The sequence below is a fragment of the Mesoplodon mirus genome, assembly GCF_964341445.2.
Source record: "Mesoplodon mirus genome assembly, chromosome: 5".
NCBI lineage: Eukaryota > Metazoa > Chordata > Mammalia > Artiodactyla > Ziphiidae > Mesoplodon > Mesoplodon mirus.
In genome coordinates, this window is record NC_138980.1 from 180,656,428 (window position 1) to 180,676,703 (window position 20,276).

At 42.1% G+C, this 20,276-nt stretch overlaps 2 protein-coding genes across 3 annotated transcripts in view; both read right to left on the bottom strand.

Annotated features, from left to right (window-relative positions):
- ICE1 (interactor of little elongation complex ELL subunit 1) overlaps positions 1-20,276 on the bottom strand; it is a 534,975-nt gene that overhangs the window by 216,598 nt on the left and 298,101 nt on the right. The window lies entirely within an intron of this gene.
- Positions 1-20,276, bottom strand: part of ADAMTS16 (ADAM metallopeptidase with thrombospondin type 1 motif 16) — a gene marked incomplete at both ends in the record, with an annotated part of 156,484 nt that overhangs the window by 61,304 nt on the left and 74,904 nt on the right. For both annotated transcript variants that reach the window (XM_082624066.1, XM_082624067.1), the window contains 6 exons: positions 8,027-8,165; positions 10,027-10,271; positions 10,680-10,803; positions 12,768-12,898; positions 14,726-14,898; positions 16,086-16,234. In XM_082624066.1, coding sequence (XP_082480192.1) covers positions 8,027-8,165; positions 10,027-10,271; positions 10,680-10,803; positions 12,768-12,898; positions 14,726-14,898; positions 16,086-16,234 — 961 coding nt within the window. The remainder of the gene's footprint in view (positions 1-8,026; positions 8,166-10,026; positions 10,272-10,679; positions 10,804-12,767; positions 12,899-14,725; positions 14,899-16,085; positions 16,235-20,276) is intronic.

Below are 20,276 nucleotides of genomic sequence, written 5' to 3' on the forward strand. Positions count from 1 at the left end.
AACCCCACGCTGCATGTTCTAGCCTTGGCATGACAAGTCACCTGCTGGCCTGGCCTTTCTATCCAACGTGACATGCACGTGTAGAAATTTTAAGCTCTGTTTGATTCCTGTTTGAGAAGGAAAGAGATTCATAATGTATTCTGTTTCAGAACTCTTCATATACTGGAGGACAATTTCTTAAACTCTATTTCACTGGGAGCTGAGTAGAAGGCTAGAAGCAAGGGAATTTGAATTCTAGGGAATTTCAATTCACTTTCAGGTATGCTCCCTTCTTTACATCCAGGAGCAGAAGGATGAGAAGCCTGAGGGGCAGCCCTGGGGAAGCCACCATGGAGGGGTGACAGTGGGCTGACCCGGCATAAACATTTCCATCTGTGGCCTTCACATATTTATAAATGGAAAAGCAGTTGAGATCTTGCATTTGTTCATTCAACAAATATATACTTGATGCCTGGGATGTGCTGGATCCTGAGCACATAGCAGCTAATAACAAACAGCAAACATCACCAACCAACCAGCACCCTAGACCATCCCATCACGGTCACAGAATCTAAACCACAGAGAGAATGCAGTGACATGTACACACGTCACCCATGAAGACAAATATCTGGGCAGGAAAGTTGAGGGTGGTGCTGCTTTGGGGTGGTGAGGACCACGGCTTGCTGCCTGAGGGCCTCCTGGAGCTGACCATTGGTGAGCAGAGCACAGCAAAGGCACACCAGAGGTGCAGGGAACACTGAGCCTACAAAAAGCACTTCCTCGGACCCAAGAAAAGTTTAAAACATTGAGAAAGCTTACAAAATTGAAACCAGTGCAGAAAAACATCAAAACCAAAGAAAGGGGAAAAATACATCCAGGCACCGCTCAACACAATAGCATGTAGGAATGATGAGATGTGAGGATGCATAATACAAATTCTTTCCTCTGCAGGACACTTTTTCACTTCCATTCAGCGTGCCCAGATCCTGGGCTTTCTGCAGAGACTGACCCGGGAGCCTATAGAAAAAATATCTTTTCAGTCATACTATAGCCATTTACCTCCATTTCTGCATTGTTAAAAGGAGAATTGCATCCGATGTCTCTGCTCATTTTCACCGAGATTAAGTCAAATTGAGAATGAAGGAGTAAAGTAAACAACCAAGGCAGGTTGTTGGTTGGCGTTCTTTCTAGTCACAGGCTGGGAGCCTGCAGGCCGGGCCTCTCAGGCTGCAGGCATTCCCTCTCAACATGGACAGGAATAGGTGAATGGATGAAACATTACATGCCAGGTGCCTACGGGATGGACCAGTGATGCCCAAATTCTGGACTATTAAAGTAGAAATGGCCAGGCTCAACTGCATATTCTCTTAATTTAAGGAGTCCTTAGAGACATTCAGATATCAAAGAGGAGATGGCACACACCGGCACCCACCATCCCAGGGTGAAGACCCTCAGGCAACAACGCAGGCCCTGACCACGTTGGGAGTTAGTTGCCTATGGATATGAGGATGCTGGAAAACACTCCTGGCTCTGCATCTCAGATCAAGTCACAGCATTTTCCAAAAGACAAGATTTTCACAGGGATTTAGCCTGGGGACACTAGACACTCTGATTTATCCCACATTGAAATGGTCACGAATCTAAAAGTTCAGCAATGCACCAAGAGGTGATGAATTTTGGAGGTCAAATCTGTTTGTAGGTGGTAAGGATGCTCGAGGTTTTAATTTAAAATTACTTTCCCCATATAAACAATAGTAACTCTAAAGGCGAATTTAAATGTTTCTTCCTTTGTTTTCAAACATCTGAATATTCTGGGAAAATAAAAATATAGACAGCCATATGCCCAGTGGTATTTAGGGTTTTTGGGCTCTATTTTTACACTAGGTTTTAGATAATTATGTTTTCAGATGAGTTTCATGTGGGTTGGGGGTCTCCTCAGCCACCTGGCTGAATGTTTACAGAGACTCAGGTATCATTTCTCTGACTGGGGGCACATCTGTAAAGCAATTTCTCAACTGTGCTTCCAATCTCTCAACTATCTGTCAGGAAGAAAAATCTCATAGTCCACAGGAATGTTAGAATCAAGCTGGCCAATCTTCTAAAATGATCCATGTTAATAGATAAGAGAGAACAAGAGTATAAAATGTGAAGAATAAATTAAAAAAGAGAGAATAATCCTTTAACTGGGGAAAGCCCAAAGCTGAACCCTAGCCATGGAAGGTGGTGAGTTTAAAGAGCAATGTGATGAAGCTCTACCTTTATCTTTTTACAGAAACCAGCTCTTGCCAGATCTTTGGAAATCATTTTAAAATCTTCACATTTTGCCAAAATATCTGGACGAGGAGTATTCCGTCTAAAAGACTGTGATTATATCAAAGAATATCTAAGTTTTCAGTAATTCTAACAATAGAATGAGTTCCAGCTGTTGACAAAATCCTTATCATTTTTTATAAAGGAAAAGAAACCCATCATTTAAGCAAAACTACACAGAAAACTGGAAAATATTCCATAAATGAAGCATGTGTTTTCGCAAGAAGCCTGCGTCATCTCTGTGGTAAGCGCTAGATAGTACAGACATGAATGCCTGCACATTGAAGGACCTTGACAGCGGAAGAAGGAAGACAACTCCAGGAAAGCAGAATGGGTGAACTCCTGGGAGCTGTTGCTAGAGTCTAAATGATGCACAGGTGTGCTTAGGTGACAGCTTTCCTGGCACCCTAACGGGCACCAGAGCTTGGAAGGTGGTGATGATGGCCATTTATGGATGACCCGTGACATCCTTGTGTCTGTTCTGCTTAACAAGAAGCTGGCCCGATATCCGATTTTCCTGACCACACTGACCTGTCTGAAATGACAGCAGGACATGCCCTTCATTTTGCTGTCGGCAGGTGTTACCTATCTTTAAGGTTCCAAGTTTGGTTAATGAGAAGGAAGCAGCAGGACCTGAAACCCACATGTGCACCTCCCTCCCCCCGCAGGAGGATGGTGGAGGGGAAGCCATCCGTGACCACATGACCACCACAGCAGCCTGAGAGGGGCTGGGCCTAGGATGGGTCCCAATGCCCCCATTGAGGGGGCATGTGCAGGACTGCAGGGCTCTGGGAACAGGGAAGGGTTCCTGCTCTCCAGGAAGAGTGGACAAGATGGACTTCTTCATCTTACCCTGAACCTCTGGGGGCTCTTGAAGAAATGGCTGGGGTGGACATTGCACAGGCCCCCTGAGGAAGTTGGTCCCTCTCCAGGGGATGAACTTGTTTTCCTCTCCTCTGCTTTTCTGGGGGGTAAGAGGGCTAAAGTGGGGATGTGTTTTGTAATTTATCCGGGCCTTGGATAAAGACAGAGAAGTGGTTTCATGAACTTGGCTCAAAGGTGACCCAAGGCAGGGAGGAAAAAGCCAGAATCATTTCAGTTGATCTCTGAGACCTAGAAGGACAAGCCCAAGCCTTTAGGTAAAGTTTAAAAGAGTGAAATGCACATTTACTCTAAGATTCAATATAGGTAAGGACATTTTGAATGTAAGAATGGGGGACGTCTAACTTGAAGTAGTTCCTGTGAAAATGATGTGATTTTTATCCAGTGAGTAACATGAATGGCTGATGTTCAAAAGCTGTCTCAGCTCTCCACCTCTGACTATGACAGATACTCAAAATGCAGCTAACCCAGCACTCTCTGTGTCACGCTTCTGGGGTCCTCTCTGAGTTCTCATGAATGCCTGCATACGACAGTTTATAATCTCGCATGTTATGTATGGGTGTGCGGTAATTCCTCCCTCCAGATTGCATGTTTTGAAGGACAGGGCCGGTCTGTATGATTCTTTATTATAGACTCAGAACTCAGCGTGGTGCCTTGCACACTTAAGGAAGAATGTAAGTACTCAACGCCTTGGTTGAGCTGTACAGAGGTATCATGTTTCAATTAGCCTTAATGCTAATAAGTCACTAAGTACTTTTCATATAAAGTAACAATTACATTGGTGTTTCATCATCCACTTCAGAAACAGAGAGAATTAACAAAGGTCTCTACATTTTCCCCACGTGGCTTAAAGAAGTTTGAGGTTCAGATTGACACCCACAAATGTTTGCTGACTGAACAGTGAATGAATGAATGAATGGTTTCATATCAACAAAACAAGGGCAAGGTTGCTAATACATAATTTTATTCCATTTTCTTTTTATTTTTTATTCCATTTTCTAAACCTAACCACTAAGCTAATTAAAGTTTAAGTCCTAGAAATATCTGTAGATGGTGAAGAGAACATTACTGAGAAAGTATGAAAGAGCCTGATTTACAAGCCAGTTTTAAGATTTGTCTGAGGAACTCTAATTGTGAACCAGATGAATAGTTCCATTTGAAAGATGATAATCCCCAGACATTGCATGATGCATATCAGATAAATTAAACATAACTATAAACCACATCTGGATAAGCCTTTTCATGAGGAAGTAAATCAGAGGTTTGAAATTTTTTACTATTTGAAATGCATTGAACCGATTGAATCACAGAAGTAGATTTTTAAAAATTGCAGCATAGGTAATTTTGAGATATTGCTGATGCCTTTACACTGTCAACAAGAGTCTGGTGAAGTCATCACCAGGTCTAAAAGCCCTTATCTTAGAGTAGGACATAATCGGCTAAGCTGGTTCCTATCCCCCCAAATGCTCTTGGTTTAGCATCTCATTGTATGAGTCCTTGCGCATCACCAATGCCCCAGTGAGAGTCTGGCCAAGGCATGGCTAAGCAGCATAACTGAAAGAAAATCCCATGGTTATGTCATAAAAGTGAGTGGAAAGGAAAAAAAGAAAAGAGCAGAGGAAGCTGTCAGAAAAGAAGATGAGAGGCGCTGTCAAGAAATCTTATTTTCTATAGAGAGACAGGCCCATTAGAACAGATAAGGAAATGGGATTATCCTTCCTTTACTGATGCCAGGTAATGTTTCTGGAATGAAACAAGAGGTGGGGGATTACCCAGGTATCTTCTCCCAGTTCATTAATTCCCTAACTGGCTCCTTTAAAGACGCCCCTGTAGACATTAAAGTCACAAGAAGATAGCTAAGTAAAAGATGCTTCAAAGGTTCCAAATCCAGGTTATTGGGAGGTCTATGCAAGTGGAAATCTTCAAAATATAAAACATGCAGATAAAATGAAGCTAAAACCTGAACCCGATCCGGCTGCCTCTAGCCTCCATGGACTCTTTTGACTTTTAAGCCTTGTTGAGGGTTTCCACAAAGCCACGTAAGTGACAAGGCATAGCAGGTGCTCAGTTAACTACAGTGATGTGTTTCTAATTTTCCTCCTGTTTGTACAGAAAGTAAGATAATACCTGGGGATGCAAGAGAGGAAAGAGAGAGAGAAGGGAGGGTGAGGTTGTGCTTTTGTCCTTTTAGGAAAATATGGGAGGGTCCACTTCAATTTAAGCCCATGGGATTTCACAAGTGCTTACATGTGGCCTGGGAGGGGATGCTTTGATTAGGTGCTGAGTCCTGGGAGTGGTATGGCATGGGCATTACCACCGGAGGACTGAATGGAAGAGATGCAGCCTACACAAGGTGATAAAGGACGGGCATCCCACAGTCCTTCTTGCTGTTGAATTGAGAAACCTTGATTTTCCATGAATTTTCCATCAAAATTAAAAACAAACACCCATTCGCTGACTCTATAACACACTTCTTTAGGCACATGATTAGGGAATGGGTTTTGGGTTGATTCCCTGTAGAAACCTCAATGTAAAAATTAGTCCTTAGGTGAAATTAGAAGATTTGCTAGTACACTGATCATCCACTGGGTGTTTTTCAGGCTATTGAGATGGGTAATTTGGTTGGTGCTGAGGAAACCGAGCATCCCTCTGCATGCCTGACTCTCAAAAGGAAGATGTGAGAGAAACTGTCCTAATGAAATACTCTCATGGACCAGACATCTTTACAGATGCTGCCACGTGGTTCATTACACTCCTTTCACAACATGAAAATCATAATGTCCTGACACAAATAGAAGGCTTTCTGATTTAATTATTATTTTAATCAAACACTGTTGGATAATCCTAAATAGGGGCAGATAAAATCAAGCATACCCAATATGGGCAAGAGAGTCGTAGGGGATGGTTATAAGAAAGAGGAAAGGGAAATAAGTAGGTTAACTTTCCCAGGTCACACACAGAGATGCCGACAAGTATGGTTCTGTTCTACTTTTTTTCTGAATGGAGTAAAATGGCAGCTCCTGTGGGTCCATCACCCGTGTAGGACATCCCATTTTTCTCTAGTTGCCTTTAGAGCCATTTGCTGCTAGCCTGCTGTACAGAAGGGGATTCTATTTCACCTTAGAAAGCTCTTAATGTCAGAATTTAAATATGACTTAAATATTTTATTCTTAGTTTATAATGAGAAGAATTAATATATATTAAGTATCTAGTGTTAACTTTTCGGACTTATTTTTTGGTTAATCATTCAGTTTTCCTTTATTTTCTTCATCTCATTTATTTAGAGAAACTAGCAAGAAGGCATGAGTTTACTTTTATTTTTTCCTTATTTATTCATTATATTCTAAATTTGTACTATTCTTATTTATGTACCATTATACTTAAATATATAGTACTGTCTGGATTAATTATTTAATTATTAGAAACTGGAATGCACAAAGCTGAAATCCATTTGTCCGAAAGGAAACTTGTCTGTTGTTTAAATATCAGATAGAACTTAATATTTTGTTTCTAAGTGTGCACATATTTATTCTCCACTCTTTACCAGATAGTGCATACTGGCTCTAAGCTAAAAATGTCCCTCTAGTGAACTAGCTTTATCAAATAATCATGGGCTTAAAATTCTTATGGTATTAAGATGGCAAACCCATCTATCATCATGTGAAATTCTTCTTTCGACATGTTTCTTGTCATTTTCACTGCAACTTTCATAAAATTCTTATACTTTCTGAGGGAATTTAAGTATATGACTTTACAGCAAATATTTTTCCAGTAAATCTTTTGAACAAGACCATTTGATAAAAACCTCACTCTGTATCACTATAGTTTCCATGCAAGTTTCTATTTTTCATCATCAACATGAAATGCATAATAATTTGAGTGAATTTCATTTTAATAGTCTCAAATAAAATTACCCTTTCAAAAATCTTAAATTAGATGAAAAGCAGAAACCAATTCACTAAACCTTAAGGCCACATGCTGACATAGATGAATTAGAGAAAATAGCTCAAGTCTTCAAGTAACAGTCAACAGCACTGCTCTCTACTCTGCCTCTAGAAAGGTTAGTACCTCCCTCAGGCAGAAGCCCTGGACTCCTCCTCAGGACGTGATGAGGATGAGGGCAGAGTGATGAGGACCAGGGCAGAGTGATGAGGATGAGGGTAGAGTGATGAGGACCAGGGCAGAGTGATGAGGACCAGGGCAGAGTGATGAGGACCAGGGCAGTGTGATGAGGACCAGGGCAGAGTGATGAGGACCAGGGCAGAGTGATGAGGACCAGGGCAGTGTGATGAGGACCAGGGCAGAGTGATGAGGACCAGGGCAGAGTGATGAGGACCAGGGAAGAGTGATTAGGACCAGGGCAGAGTGATGAGGACCAGGACAGAGTGAGGAGGACCAGGGCAGTGTGATGAGGACGAGGAAAGAGTGATGAGGACCAGGACAGAGTGAGGAGGACCAGGACAGAGTGATGAGGATGAGGGCAGAGTGATGAGGACCAGGGCAGAGTGAGGAGGACCAGGGCAGTGTGATGAGGATGAGGACTGAGTGATGAGGATGAGGGCAGAGTGTTGAGAACCAGGGCAGTGTGATGAGGACCAGGGCAGAGGGATGAGGACCAGGACAGAGTGATGAGGACCAGGGCAGAGTGATGAGGACAAGGACAGTGTGATGAGGATAAGGGCAGAGTGATGAGGATGAGCGCAGAGTGATGAGGATGAGGGCAGTGTGATGAGGACCAGGGCAGTGTGATGAGGATGAGGGCAGTGTGATGAAGACAAGTGCAGTGTGCTTCATGGCCCTAAGGCACCCGGTACCTCTGTGCCTATCACCAGGGTAGCCATGGGAAGTGACCTACCCCCTCCACATGAGACGGAGCACTCGGAGCGGATGGTGGCCCACGTGTAGCTGGGCTGGGTGCTGAGCTTCTTCTCACCCCCCAACCGTGGCACAGAGTATTCCCAGGCAATGCCCGGGTTCCTTCCCTGAAACAGAAGCTATAAAAAAAGAAAGGGAAAAAGAAAATGAGTTAAATTATATCCAATAAATAGAAGCTAATTTGTTTTAAACTGCTGGAAACACCAGACATATCCAGCAGAAGATGATTACAGTAATAAACACTGTCCATCCCCCAAAATTTACATTAACTTTCTAAACAGGAATTAAACTAGACTCAAGCACATCTATAAAATATATAGACATTTGACTCTTTGCCTTACATTTAGTGTTTCTTCCACAGCCTTTACCACCTAACAAGAGCATTTGGTTCTTTCCCTCCATGTTACCTTGGGAGCCCCACCAATGCTCTCCATCTGAGCAAATCAGAAAATGATACCTAAAAAGCACCTTCACAATTCCTAGTGAGTTCCAAACCACCAAAAACAGGTGAATGGATCTCATCCATGCAGGATGAAGGCTAACACCGAGTACTTCCTCCTGTGATGGGATCCAGAGGACTTTTGCCTACTGGCATGTACTGTATGGCTCCAGGAGAAAAGCATCTTACTAGTAAAGATCTCTTAGCTTGGACACACCTGTGAGCAATGCTCAGCACATGGAATTGCATTTGGACTTCTCATCTCCTATGTGGAAACTCGACCACATGGACCAATTACTTTTTCCTTCATAAACGTATAGATCCCTTGAGCTGGGTGAGAGGCTTTTCTGGAAACCTCACCATTAACCTGTCAATTGAAATCCCATCTCTGAAGTTTGGAGTCTCACTGGTCCCTGATGGGAGGTTCCAGTGGATGAAGTCACTGGAGCTTCCCTAAACTCCCTGGCCCCACAGTTCACTCCCTGACAACACAGCTCGAGTCTAGTTGGAGAAGATGCTGCAGGACAGGTATGAGCCCTGGACAGGTGGCCTCAATGTACGACCATTGAGCCACTCTGCCGCCTGACATCCTGAGCCTCTTGCATAGGAAACTGGTTCCCAACAAGCCTCAACTACCTTCAGCCCTGACGGATCTCTCTTTCTTCATGGGTATTAAAGCTAAAAGCCTGAGATGGGGGGAGAGAAACAACCAAGACAGAAATTCACAGTGAACATGTTTATAAAGGGGCAGAGGAAGCAGCTCCGGGTCAGGAGGGGCGATGGCAGTGGGACGGGTGGAGATGGGGTGTCTCCTAGGAAGATGCAAGGGCACCAGGATGGGGCTGCCAGGCCTGGAGAGCAGGTGGAGGGCCTGTGGGTGGTTCACACCTGCACCCATAGGTGTGGGCTGAGGGGGCAACTTTTGAACCAGTCTTTTCTTTAAGTGTGCACAGAAATACAAAAAAAGTAGGGAATTAGCATGTCCACTGCCTGTTGCCACCACCTGCCCTGTCCCATGAGGACAAATTACATTGTTAGAAGATGCCCGTTTGTATGTCATGAGCCTCTGCCATCTAGGGTAGAGCACAGAGGGGCTTGCACAGGGGGTGAGTGTGCAGTCCCCTGCCAGGCACTGGGCTCAGGTGGTGGGTTCTCACCTCACTCCCATTTCCACATAACTCGGCGGAATGCAGGTCCCACCCAAACAGGCACACACAGAGTCACCCACAGTGGCAGCTTCTCAGAGCCACAGAGCTTACAGGAGAGAAGCAGATTTTTGTCAAAATCGACTGATCAAGATGCAAAAGTGGGGACTGCGTGATGTGCGTAATTACAAATCTCATCACGCACCTAGAAATGAAAGGCGATCAAAACAAGTCCACTGGCCTATTTAGTCTATGTATTGATTAGTTTTGTTTCTGAGACACTATCTAAATGCAAACAATTTTATGTGGATGTAATATTTTTCCAGTAGGCTTGAACCTACAAAAACACCCTAAGACCCCAAATCCAAGCCCTGAGACCAAGAGGCTGGAATCTACCTCCATGATCAATGTTTCATTGGTTGGCCCAGGGGAGGTTAAGCTCTCAGGCTCCCTGTAGGACCGTCTGTAGTCGAAGGCAGTTCCTGAAAACTTGTACCGGCCGGGCCAGTCCACTGTCCAGTGTCCATTCAGGTAGTACTTTTTGAGTGCATTTCGCACAGAAATGTAGGAGGTAGATACATTCATTTCATAGATGCGAATACTCCGGGCTCCAGAAGGAATGATGACCATCTGGTAATACTCTAGAGCAAAGGAGACAGGAAGGGGGAGGATGTGAGGCTTCACTCAGTACTGCCAAGGCAAATCCCTAAGCACCTGCTGTTCTCCATAACCAAACCTTGAGAATCAGAATTTGGAAACTGGAGATCTGTTTTGGCAATCCAGTTGCATGAGTCCTATAAATGAGTTTTTTTTTTAATTGGAGGAGAGCTATTGTAATATTCACTGTTTCTAAAAACCACTTGAATTCAAATACTGTAGCAACCACTTCTAATCAAAACAGAAGGTTTGAGAAGCAAAGCAGGCAAGGAGTCTGCGTAGGGCTCTCAGGACTCTGTCTGCTGTTTGCACTACACCTCCCATCCTTCCCACCAGGTGGTTCCTTTCGCTCTTTGCTCAGCCAGGCAGGTAGCTCCGGTGGGTGGACTCACGGTTGGCATGGTGCTGCTTGGCATAGAGGCCCTTGTGCGTTGTGCAGCTGGAGTTATTTCCCCGGCACACACCGCAGGAGTCTTCCACAGCATCGGATCCCAGCACATTGTCACACCCCACTCTCTGTGGGACCCACGAGGTCACGTGTCATTCATGAAAGACAAGACAACAGGGGCGAAGTCACAAACCTTTTCCCGTCGAGTTGAAAGTTTCACCAACATGGGAGAGTTAACAAATATTTATTGGATACCCAGTATGTGCACTGCGAGACTGTCAACTATTCTTCCATCCGAAGGAGGAGACCTTCGCGTGGCAAACATACCCTGTCCCCTTTGGCATTGTTACACGACTGTCCTACACTGAGCCCAGAATTAAACCTATCGGGTTGTCATGTTGGAGATGTGGGTAAATTTCAGACTGAAATAAAGCACTTAGCCCAAATGACAAGCAATATGGCCTCACGAGGTTCCACTGGAATTCGCCTTGTGCTTTTCTAAATCGCCTTGTGCAGAGGCAAAGAAGGAACACAGGCCACAGGGCGATTATTCCCAGCAGTAAATTATGTAAACGGCACATTTGGCTACTGTCTAGAATTTTAGCAGCTGTTTATATATTCTGTGATGCTTGCCAATTTTACATTTCCTAGCAAAGAATATAGGCTAGCTATGTAAAAAATCCATTCAGAAATGATGGATGAACTATAGTCCACAATCCCTTGTTTGAAATCCTAGGGCCAGATGCATTTCAGAACTCAAGAGTTTTTTGGATTGTGGGAAGGTAATTAACACACATATGATGTGAGAGACCCTGCAGGGCTCCGGACAGCAACGATGTTTCTAAAATGTGCACATCTCTACAGTGAGCGGGATAAACATAACTGAAGATAGTCGTATCAATTCAAGGCAGTTTTGCCACCAAATAAATTCAGGTCAGCTTATATTTTACAGTCAAATAAACTTGCCATTTCACACATCTTTGGATTTCAGAATTACAAATAAAGGATTGTGATACTGTATCATTAAGAATACATAAAACAATGACATATTTAACAAATCAACTGATGATTAGACACAATGGGTGGACAGTTGAGTATTTTAAGGCTGAAAGAGATCCGAACAGAATCATTTAGTCTAATCTTCATGCATTCAAACGATTACACTGCGGGTCTAAGTGGATGATACAACTTTACTGCGGTCATGGTCTACACCTTAGAGAAAATCAGACCTGGGACCAAGGTCTTTGGACTCCACTGAATACGAATATTGAGTATCTTCTTCACTGAAAAGCCCATTATTTACATGCAATGTATCTGACCATTGCATGTAACACCCTCCCTTTGTTTATAATAAAATTCTTCCTACATCTCACATCTGTGCCTGGTAACAAGCTCAGAACTTTGCGTTCACTTAGCCGCCTATCTTTCCCAGACTGTGCCCTGAGTCCCTCTCCAACAGAAGTGAGGCTGCCGATTTCCCGAGACCCCCTCGACATTTGTGAAGCAGCCCCTGTCTCTGTGCTGTCCCTGCCTTCATTTACTCTGGCGCCACTGCCTGGCTACTGCCGTCTGATTGGGCGACTCTACGCATCCCCAGTCCCAGTGCCTTCCACAGGGACATGTGGATAAAAACCCCAAGTCCTCATCCCTGCAGCAAATGGCCCTTTGTGAGTTTCTCCCCTTCACTCACCTCCTCAGCATCCCCCAGCTCCTGCCTGCCTCTGGGTACTCTGACCCCTGAACTGGTTCCAACTATCCCATGATTTACTGTACTTCTGTGTTCCCCTCCCTGCTTCCCCAACACACCTCTTCCCTTTCCCTTCCCTGAGGAACCCTGCAAATCTCTTAGGTCCACATCTAAGAGAGAATCAGCTCCACCCTTCCCCCCGCCATGCTCTCTGCACATGCCTCCATTGCCACAAGCCACTGCCTGTCTCCATAGATGTTCATCTGGCTTTCTCTCCCTCTGCGCTGTGACTTTGAGGGAAAGGGTGTGTTTTAAATATCTGGTCTCTCTAGCCCCTTACAGGATGCCTGGCATAAAGCAGACTGTTGGGAGATGTTTGTTGAATGAATGAATGATCATTATTACCTCACATATCCCATCTATACAAACATTACGGCTATCCTCCGAGCATGGAGTCCCATCTTTGACTTTATTTGACAAAGAAAAGAAGAAATCAAATCCTTCTGCGATACAGTAGAGTTTGCATAAGTCCTGATCTTAAAAAGAAATACACACACAAACACAAATAAGAAAGATACTTAAGCTCTGATCATTTTGTTTTGCTCTAAATTTTAGATAGACTTTTTTTTTTCTTTTTTGCCCATAAAATAACTCCCACACAATAATACATTGCAAAGACATTTTTATAAATTGCCTCTTTAGGCTTGGTTTTTCCCCTTGAATTTTCTAAAATATTTTTTAAAGCTTCACTATTAATTTTTTTTCGACTGTGTCCTTTATTGGTCCTTGCTCCATACACAGTGGTTGGCACATAGTAGGCATTCAATAAACATTTGTTGACTTGAACTACATTACTGTTCACCTATTTTACTAGTATAGTTAATTGCTCTTTCTAGAAATGCAAAAAGTCACTACTATTTTGTAGCAATACACAAAGTTCTTACAAATAAAGTGTAATAAAATACTTAAAATAATCACGAAATTTCTTAATAGCTAATACATTTACTAAAATACATAGTATTTTTAAACTGATAAAGAGAATAACTTTTGGATGAAATCCGCAGAGAACATTGTTTTTTAAATAAATATAATGGATTGTCAAAAAACACTGATACATGGAGAATATAGGTCTCATTATATACTACAGATTGGCAGATCAAGTTCACATACTCTCTCAGTAATCCATTTCAAGGATTTATGACTTATATGGCTAACATGAACTTTTGTAGAAACCTTTTTTTTTTTTTTCCTTTATTCTCTTCTTGGTAAAGAAGAGAACAGTTGATAATAAAAATTTATCTGCCTTAGGAGTTTTCACAGGCCCGAGACTCATGTACAAATATTTTCTTTATAGTGCAGGATAAGAGACCCAACTGAATAAGTCTAAGAATCAAATTTAATATGTGCTTCCATGATTAACGAATTTATTTACTGCAGACTAGCAAAGCCAGGAATAGCACACAGATTTATTGACCCCAATTTCGAAGTTCTTTCTACTATTTTCTCCAGTGTCTTTGTTTCTCACTGGCTTAATTTTTCTTAATTTTTACTTAATTTTAGGAGTAAAAACCCAACAAAAAAGCTTTGTTTGAAACTGCTTAAATTTTCCTTCCAGAATTTGCTGATTCCATAAAACTCTCACCATGATAACATTATATATATTGGGATGGTAAAAGTTAAGTGCCAGATGAGATGGCTCAACTTATGTATTTCTCAAATGTTTCTTGGATAATACAGTACTCTCATTTTCAAAGAATGAGATGATTAGGTGTTCTTTGAATTTATCTTCAAATTATGCTACTTGAGCTACTGAGTTCAAGTTACTATGATCATAAGGACAATACATATTTCTCTTCAACTGGAGAGTACAATCTTATATATGGTACAAATAAACTTCCTGGTTTATAAGTTGTAGATCAAGACTTTCCAGATATATAGTATATTATTTGATTTTCCAAAAGACATGAATTTGCTTTCATTCTCTGGCAATAATGAGTGTTCAATGGGTGACATATTCATCACCATATCACCATCAACTACCATGATTTGTATTAAAAAAGAATTGATTCATTACCAATAAATCATCTACTTTGAGTGCTTTATCACTTCTTTAAAGATTTCATGGTATTTTGCACATACTCTCTATCTTGTTTGCTTTTATTCTGAGCCCACAGCTGGTCAAGTTTAGATAAGATGCCAGTGGCCTTCAGGCAGGCAGAATCAAACTAGCAACAGGAAAAGAACCTGTGACATTGCCCTAACAGCAATATTCCATCTATCCGGATGCACACTATTGATCACATATTTCTTTAAAGAGTAAAGAAGTCCGAGGCTGCCGCCAGAAAGTGGGATTTGAGATTTACCTTCTACGTGGGTGTACGGCTTCCACTTGTAGTACCATCCTCGGAACCGTTTGCTATTGTACTCGGCACACTGCAGGGCGCGGAAGTCGACACTGTTATGGGGACATTTCTGACTGTTGCAAAGCTTCAGAGTTCTCGTGGAGCCCGCACAAAACTTCCCTCCATTCGATGGTCTGGAATGTATAGTGTACAGTTAAAAACCTTGCCTTTGAATAGCTACTCACCCCTCCCTTGAAATTAGGCTTATTAGGGAGATGGAGCAGATAATGTTAAATATTTAACATAGGAAACTGGTGACCGTAAGTAAAGATACTCATGCTCACCAGTTAAAAGAAGTGCATTCCTAAGAAGTCACTGGCATTTTCTTACATATTAATGATATGGGTAGTATTTTCCTTTTCTATCAAGTGTGCAAATAATTGCAACATTTGTAGAGCAGGTTAGAATTTGGGAAGTGAGTTTGCACGTATTTGCTCATCTCCCTGTAGAGGGCAGGGTGAGCATCGTTGTTCTCCGAATTCCATAAAGGAGGGGATGACTACAGGAGGGCAGCTGGGAAAAAGCAGAACTGAGACTGAAATTCAACTACTTCGCTGTCCAGATGGCAACTTCTTTCCCCTACCAGCCTCCTTGCGACAAGGTGAGGACACCGGATGGGGACAGAACAAGCACTCGTCTTCCACTGGCTGGAAGAGACAGCAAACACCCCTCTCACCCCTTAGAATTCACGTGGACACACCAGCACGAGAGCACCCTGTCGATGCAGGGGACCAATCAGGTCTCATGCATTAAAGACAGGACTGAAATAAATCATTTTACTTAGTCTTAACATAAGTTAAACACATATAGGTGCAAAAGGAGAACTGGAAAACGCCTTCATTCCACTGCATTGGTGACTGCTTTTAACATCCTCGTCTTCTACAGAAGACACACGGAGACCACATGTTGTGAAGGGAAATATACTTGATGAAAAACCAAGACTTTGGTTTTCTCACATGGAAAAATTGTTCTTGCTGATTCTTATCTATTGATTTGTGTTCTCTATACTTATGATTTATCTCATTTTAGGCAGAACCTTGGTATTTCATGTAAGCATGGTTAAAATCCAGTTCTTGAATATCACTGTCAGCTCCGTTACTTTTGCTGTGGTCAGGTAGTTAGTTATAAGCACCTTAAATTATATCACAGACACATCGTTGTACAATAAATGCTTGAGTAAAAGGGCTTTCTGACTTAGCGTTCTTTTACAGTAATATGGGGAGTACAGAATTATTTTCACTGAGCTTATGTCCACACGCTGTTTGGAAAGTTCGTAGCAGAGAGATGGGTGTTGATGAGGAGGGAGGTCCAGTGCGCTTACCTGGGGTTGGTGCAGAGCCGGTCCCTGTGAGACACCCCTCCTCCGCAGGTCCTGGAGCAAGGAGACCAGGGAGACCAGTCTGACCAGTGGCCGTGGGTGGGCTTGGGGCCTTCATCGCCATATTTCACACACTGCCCTCCACGGCACCACTGAAAATTAAAAAAGACAAAACAGTGATATGACTTGTGGGTAGAGAGTAGGTACATCACTACTGCAATGTTGAGTCGTGGGGAGTTTGGTCGCATAGGCAGACATCAGCATCCCTGCCCTCAGGTAGCACATAATAAAAATACATTTAATGCAGCTTCTTTTTTCTTTCCAGACCTAGCCTTGTTCTATAAATCCACATAAAGGGAAGGTATGGAGCAACATCATTTTCAGACTTCTGTCTGAGCTGCTGGAACCTAACACGTGTAGTTAAGTCGTGTTGCAGGAACACTCAGGCCAATTGTTCACCTTTCAGGTGTATGACCTCTAACCTTTCCTGGAAACAACGTGCTCTTCACCTCTCCCTGTCAGAACAGACTGACTGTCAGGTAGAAAAATCCAGCTGGAGGTTCCATGTGGCTCAACACCTTGTCATTTCTGGCCGGTGCTCTGTGCTTTTGCTCCAAAGCACCTGGGCTGGGAGCCTGGTGGTTATAAGTGATGCATGTCAGAGGTCACACAGCTTTCGAAGGACACGAAATAACCCACACGGGGCTCCTCTTGTCCCTACGAGGCTGGAGATGCTATCAGCTCCCCTTTCTCCAGAGAAGCGTTCAGAGATGTTAATTCTGCTAAAATCTACCTGGTTTCTTCACTTCCACCGCATTCAAAAACTACATAAGATCTAACGTGCATTCAATGGTGTCGGTTTTCCCACTGATGGACCCATTCACTGGGCACAATTGACATTCTGCTGGCAAAGCATTGTGTAGGAGTCTATAAAAATAATAGTTTTAGAAGAGCAAAACCAACCTATCCATGTCGATATGATTGCTGAACAGTTTAAGGTACCTTGCAGTACTTGGTGTCTACTGGATGAATGCTACTTGAGATGCACAAAGTGCTGGGTTTTAAAGTCACTTGGATAATTCCTCTGTTGTGGCCGTAGCTAAGCCAATAACTTGACTTAAAGCCTAAATGGAACCTATTTAGGTTAGATTGTTTCATTTTGCTTGGGATGTTTATGAATTACTTTAATAAAATTTGGTCTAGTTTTGTTTTAAAATTGCAGAAAATGTTTATTTTTTTTTTAAATTTAGAGTTTATCCTATTTTTTAATATAAGTAATTATATATAGACTAGTATTTCCTTTTCTTTCATAAATGACCCCATATTACCCACATCTTTTTCCGTCCTGCTTTTTCATTTAACAATATGTTCTGTAGTTCATTCCACAGAAGGAGATGGACACATCCCTCCTTCCTCTGTTGCAGTTACAAAATGTTCCATTAAGTATATTTCCAACCAGTCCCCTTCTGATGGACATTTGCATCATTTCCAGGCTTTTGCTTTGATAATTATTGCTGCAATTAACAGTCTTACAAATGCATTTTTTTTTTTTTTTTTGGTTTTTGCCAGAGTATCCTTTTTTTTTCATTGAAGTATAGTTGATTTAAAATGTTATGTTCGTTTCAGGTGTACAGCAAAGTGATTCAGTTATACTTACATATATATCCATTTTTTTTTCAGATTCTTTTCCCATATAGGTTATTAAGAAATATTGAATATAGTTTCATGTGTTATACTGTAGGTCCCTATTGGTTATCTATTTTGCATCCAGTAGTGTGTATATGTTAATCCTAAACTCCTAATTTACACCCCCCTTTCCCTTTGTTAACCATAAGTTTGTTTTCTATGTCTGTGGGTCTATTTCTGTTTTGTGTATAAGTAAGTTCATCTGTATCATTTTTTAGACTCCACATATAAGCTATATCATATGATATTCATCTTTGTCTGGTTTACTTCACTTGTATGATAATCTCTAGGTCCATTCACGTTGCTGCAAATGGCATTATTTCATTTTTTTTTATGGCTGAGTAGTTTTCCATTGTATACATGTGCCACATCTTTATCCATTCATCTCTCGATGGACATTTAGGTGGCTTCCATGTCCTGGCTACTGTGAATAGTGTTGCTATGAACATTGGGGTGCATGTATCTTTTCAAATTATGGTTTTCTCTGGATATATGCCCAGGAGTATCCTTAAGTGACTATCCTTAAAAATTATTTAAGAAAACTTTTTGAGATTCTGAGGAGAAAGCACTATATCTTCTCCCAAGGAGGTTGGGGGGAATGCCTAGTTGCACATAGACACACAAACATGGACATGCATACATACAATTTTGAGTCTAATTTCATGCAGATCACAGACCTATGGAGCCAGTCAGTGGGGTGGTCGGGGGTAAGACCCTTGTGTGAAATAGACACATAAAATGTCTGCTGAAGCACCAGTTGTATTTCTGAGAACAATCCCATGTTTATCCCAATTTTACATTTTACCGATGGAGAGTGTGGCTTATGAAAGAGGCTTTATCTTGGACAGTGTGATGTCATGATAAGGCTCACACCCTGTTGTGATACTGTTCAAGTAATCCACTGTCACACTTAAACCCCGTACAGACAGGGCAGCAGCATAATGAGGCACAAGAATGTACAGCGTTCTTGAGGTGAAAATGAGCCCCGTGTATCACTTCAACTAGGTGTGTGACCTGGGGCACTGACTCAGGTGCCCTGAGCCTGCCCGTCCTCCTGTGAACATCAGGGATGAGGGAAAGCACCAGACTGGCTTGTTCCAAAAAGCCAATGCAATGACACAGGCCAAGTGCCTCGGATCATTTGCAATGTAATCACAAAGTGAGAGCTGGTTTAATTGTCCACTAGGGATAATTAAAGAACCGGAATCTGCTTCAACATGCATACAAGCTGTAGTCCTGACCCCTGTTCTGGATTTCTCATGGCATGAGAGCAGAGAAACCGAGTGTCTTTTTCCTGGAAGAGTTCTTTGGTGTACAGTGGGGGGCTACCCTAGGCTCACCCTCCAGGGTGACTGTGAGGATTCAATGCATATAATGTTCTTAGTATAGTGCTTGCCACTGAAAGATGCATTGACCACTCAGGTTCACCAGCATGCATACCCATGCAGAGCCTCAGCATTGGTAGCAGATGGAGGAAAATGGGTTCCCATCTAGGAGAAAGATGCACAGAAGCAGTACAGTTGTTGTCAGTTATCTACAGCCCATCCATTGCTCTGGAATATTCCAAAGTACTGAGATACTGACTTTTGGTAATGCATGCTTCTCAATCAATAAACCTCATGGACACTTGTGGACCTGTGATACAGGATGACACAACTAACATGAAAGGGGGCTTTTACATGAACTTCTGATGCTTGTCCCAGCATGGCCACTGGGCAGCCATTCAATCCTGGGCAGAACACTCAATGCTGTGTAATTTGTAGGCATCCAATCCAGCTTAATGTGCTCTAATTCTTTTCAATATGAAGAAACCCCAGGAAAAAATATTTTAAAATACCAACGAAAACCAATTTAATTGCTTTCAAGGTAAATAGAATGTAACAAGAATATATGGGTGGCATCACAGCTGTAACTTCATCCAAGGAAAATAGTAGATTTTAAAGAAAGTAGGACACCTGGAGAACAACACCATACCTGTGTGAACCATCACCAAGGCAACAATGGAAGGGCTGCCAATCTTTCCAGAAATAGGCATAATTTTGCAAACTATCAGATTTGATCAATTTTAGTCAGTTATGTGCAAAGAGTCGTGATCACCTGCAGTTAATGTTCAGGTAAATTCCCTGGTATCCCGTGATGGTTGGTATTTCCACATTGCAGTGCCTCAGCAAATCTATTTTCTCTTTCAAGAAACTAAAAGCATTTTAATTAGACATTTTTGTTATGGATTAGTTTACTGCTGCCTACATCCCTAGGAGGATTTAAGTATCAGTCTCACCCTGGGAAAGTCTGAAAATAAAGCATATTAACATGTGTAGGATGAATGGTTGCTGGGTGATATTGTTAAGCAAATTTACTTCATTTCTCTTCATTTCCTCAGTCAGCTTTGCAATAATTTAACCCAAAAGCATTATGTTAGCATTGCTTCCTAATGCTTTAAATCCTTTCTATTTGTATTCACATTTAAATATGTTTATGGTATGATAGGTTTACTTCGGACTTGAAACA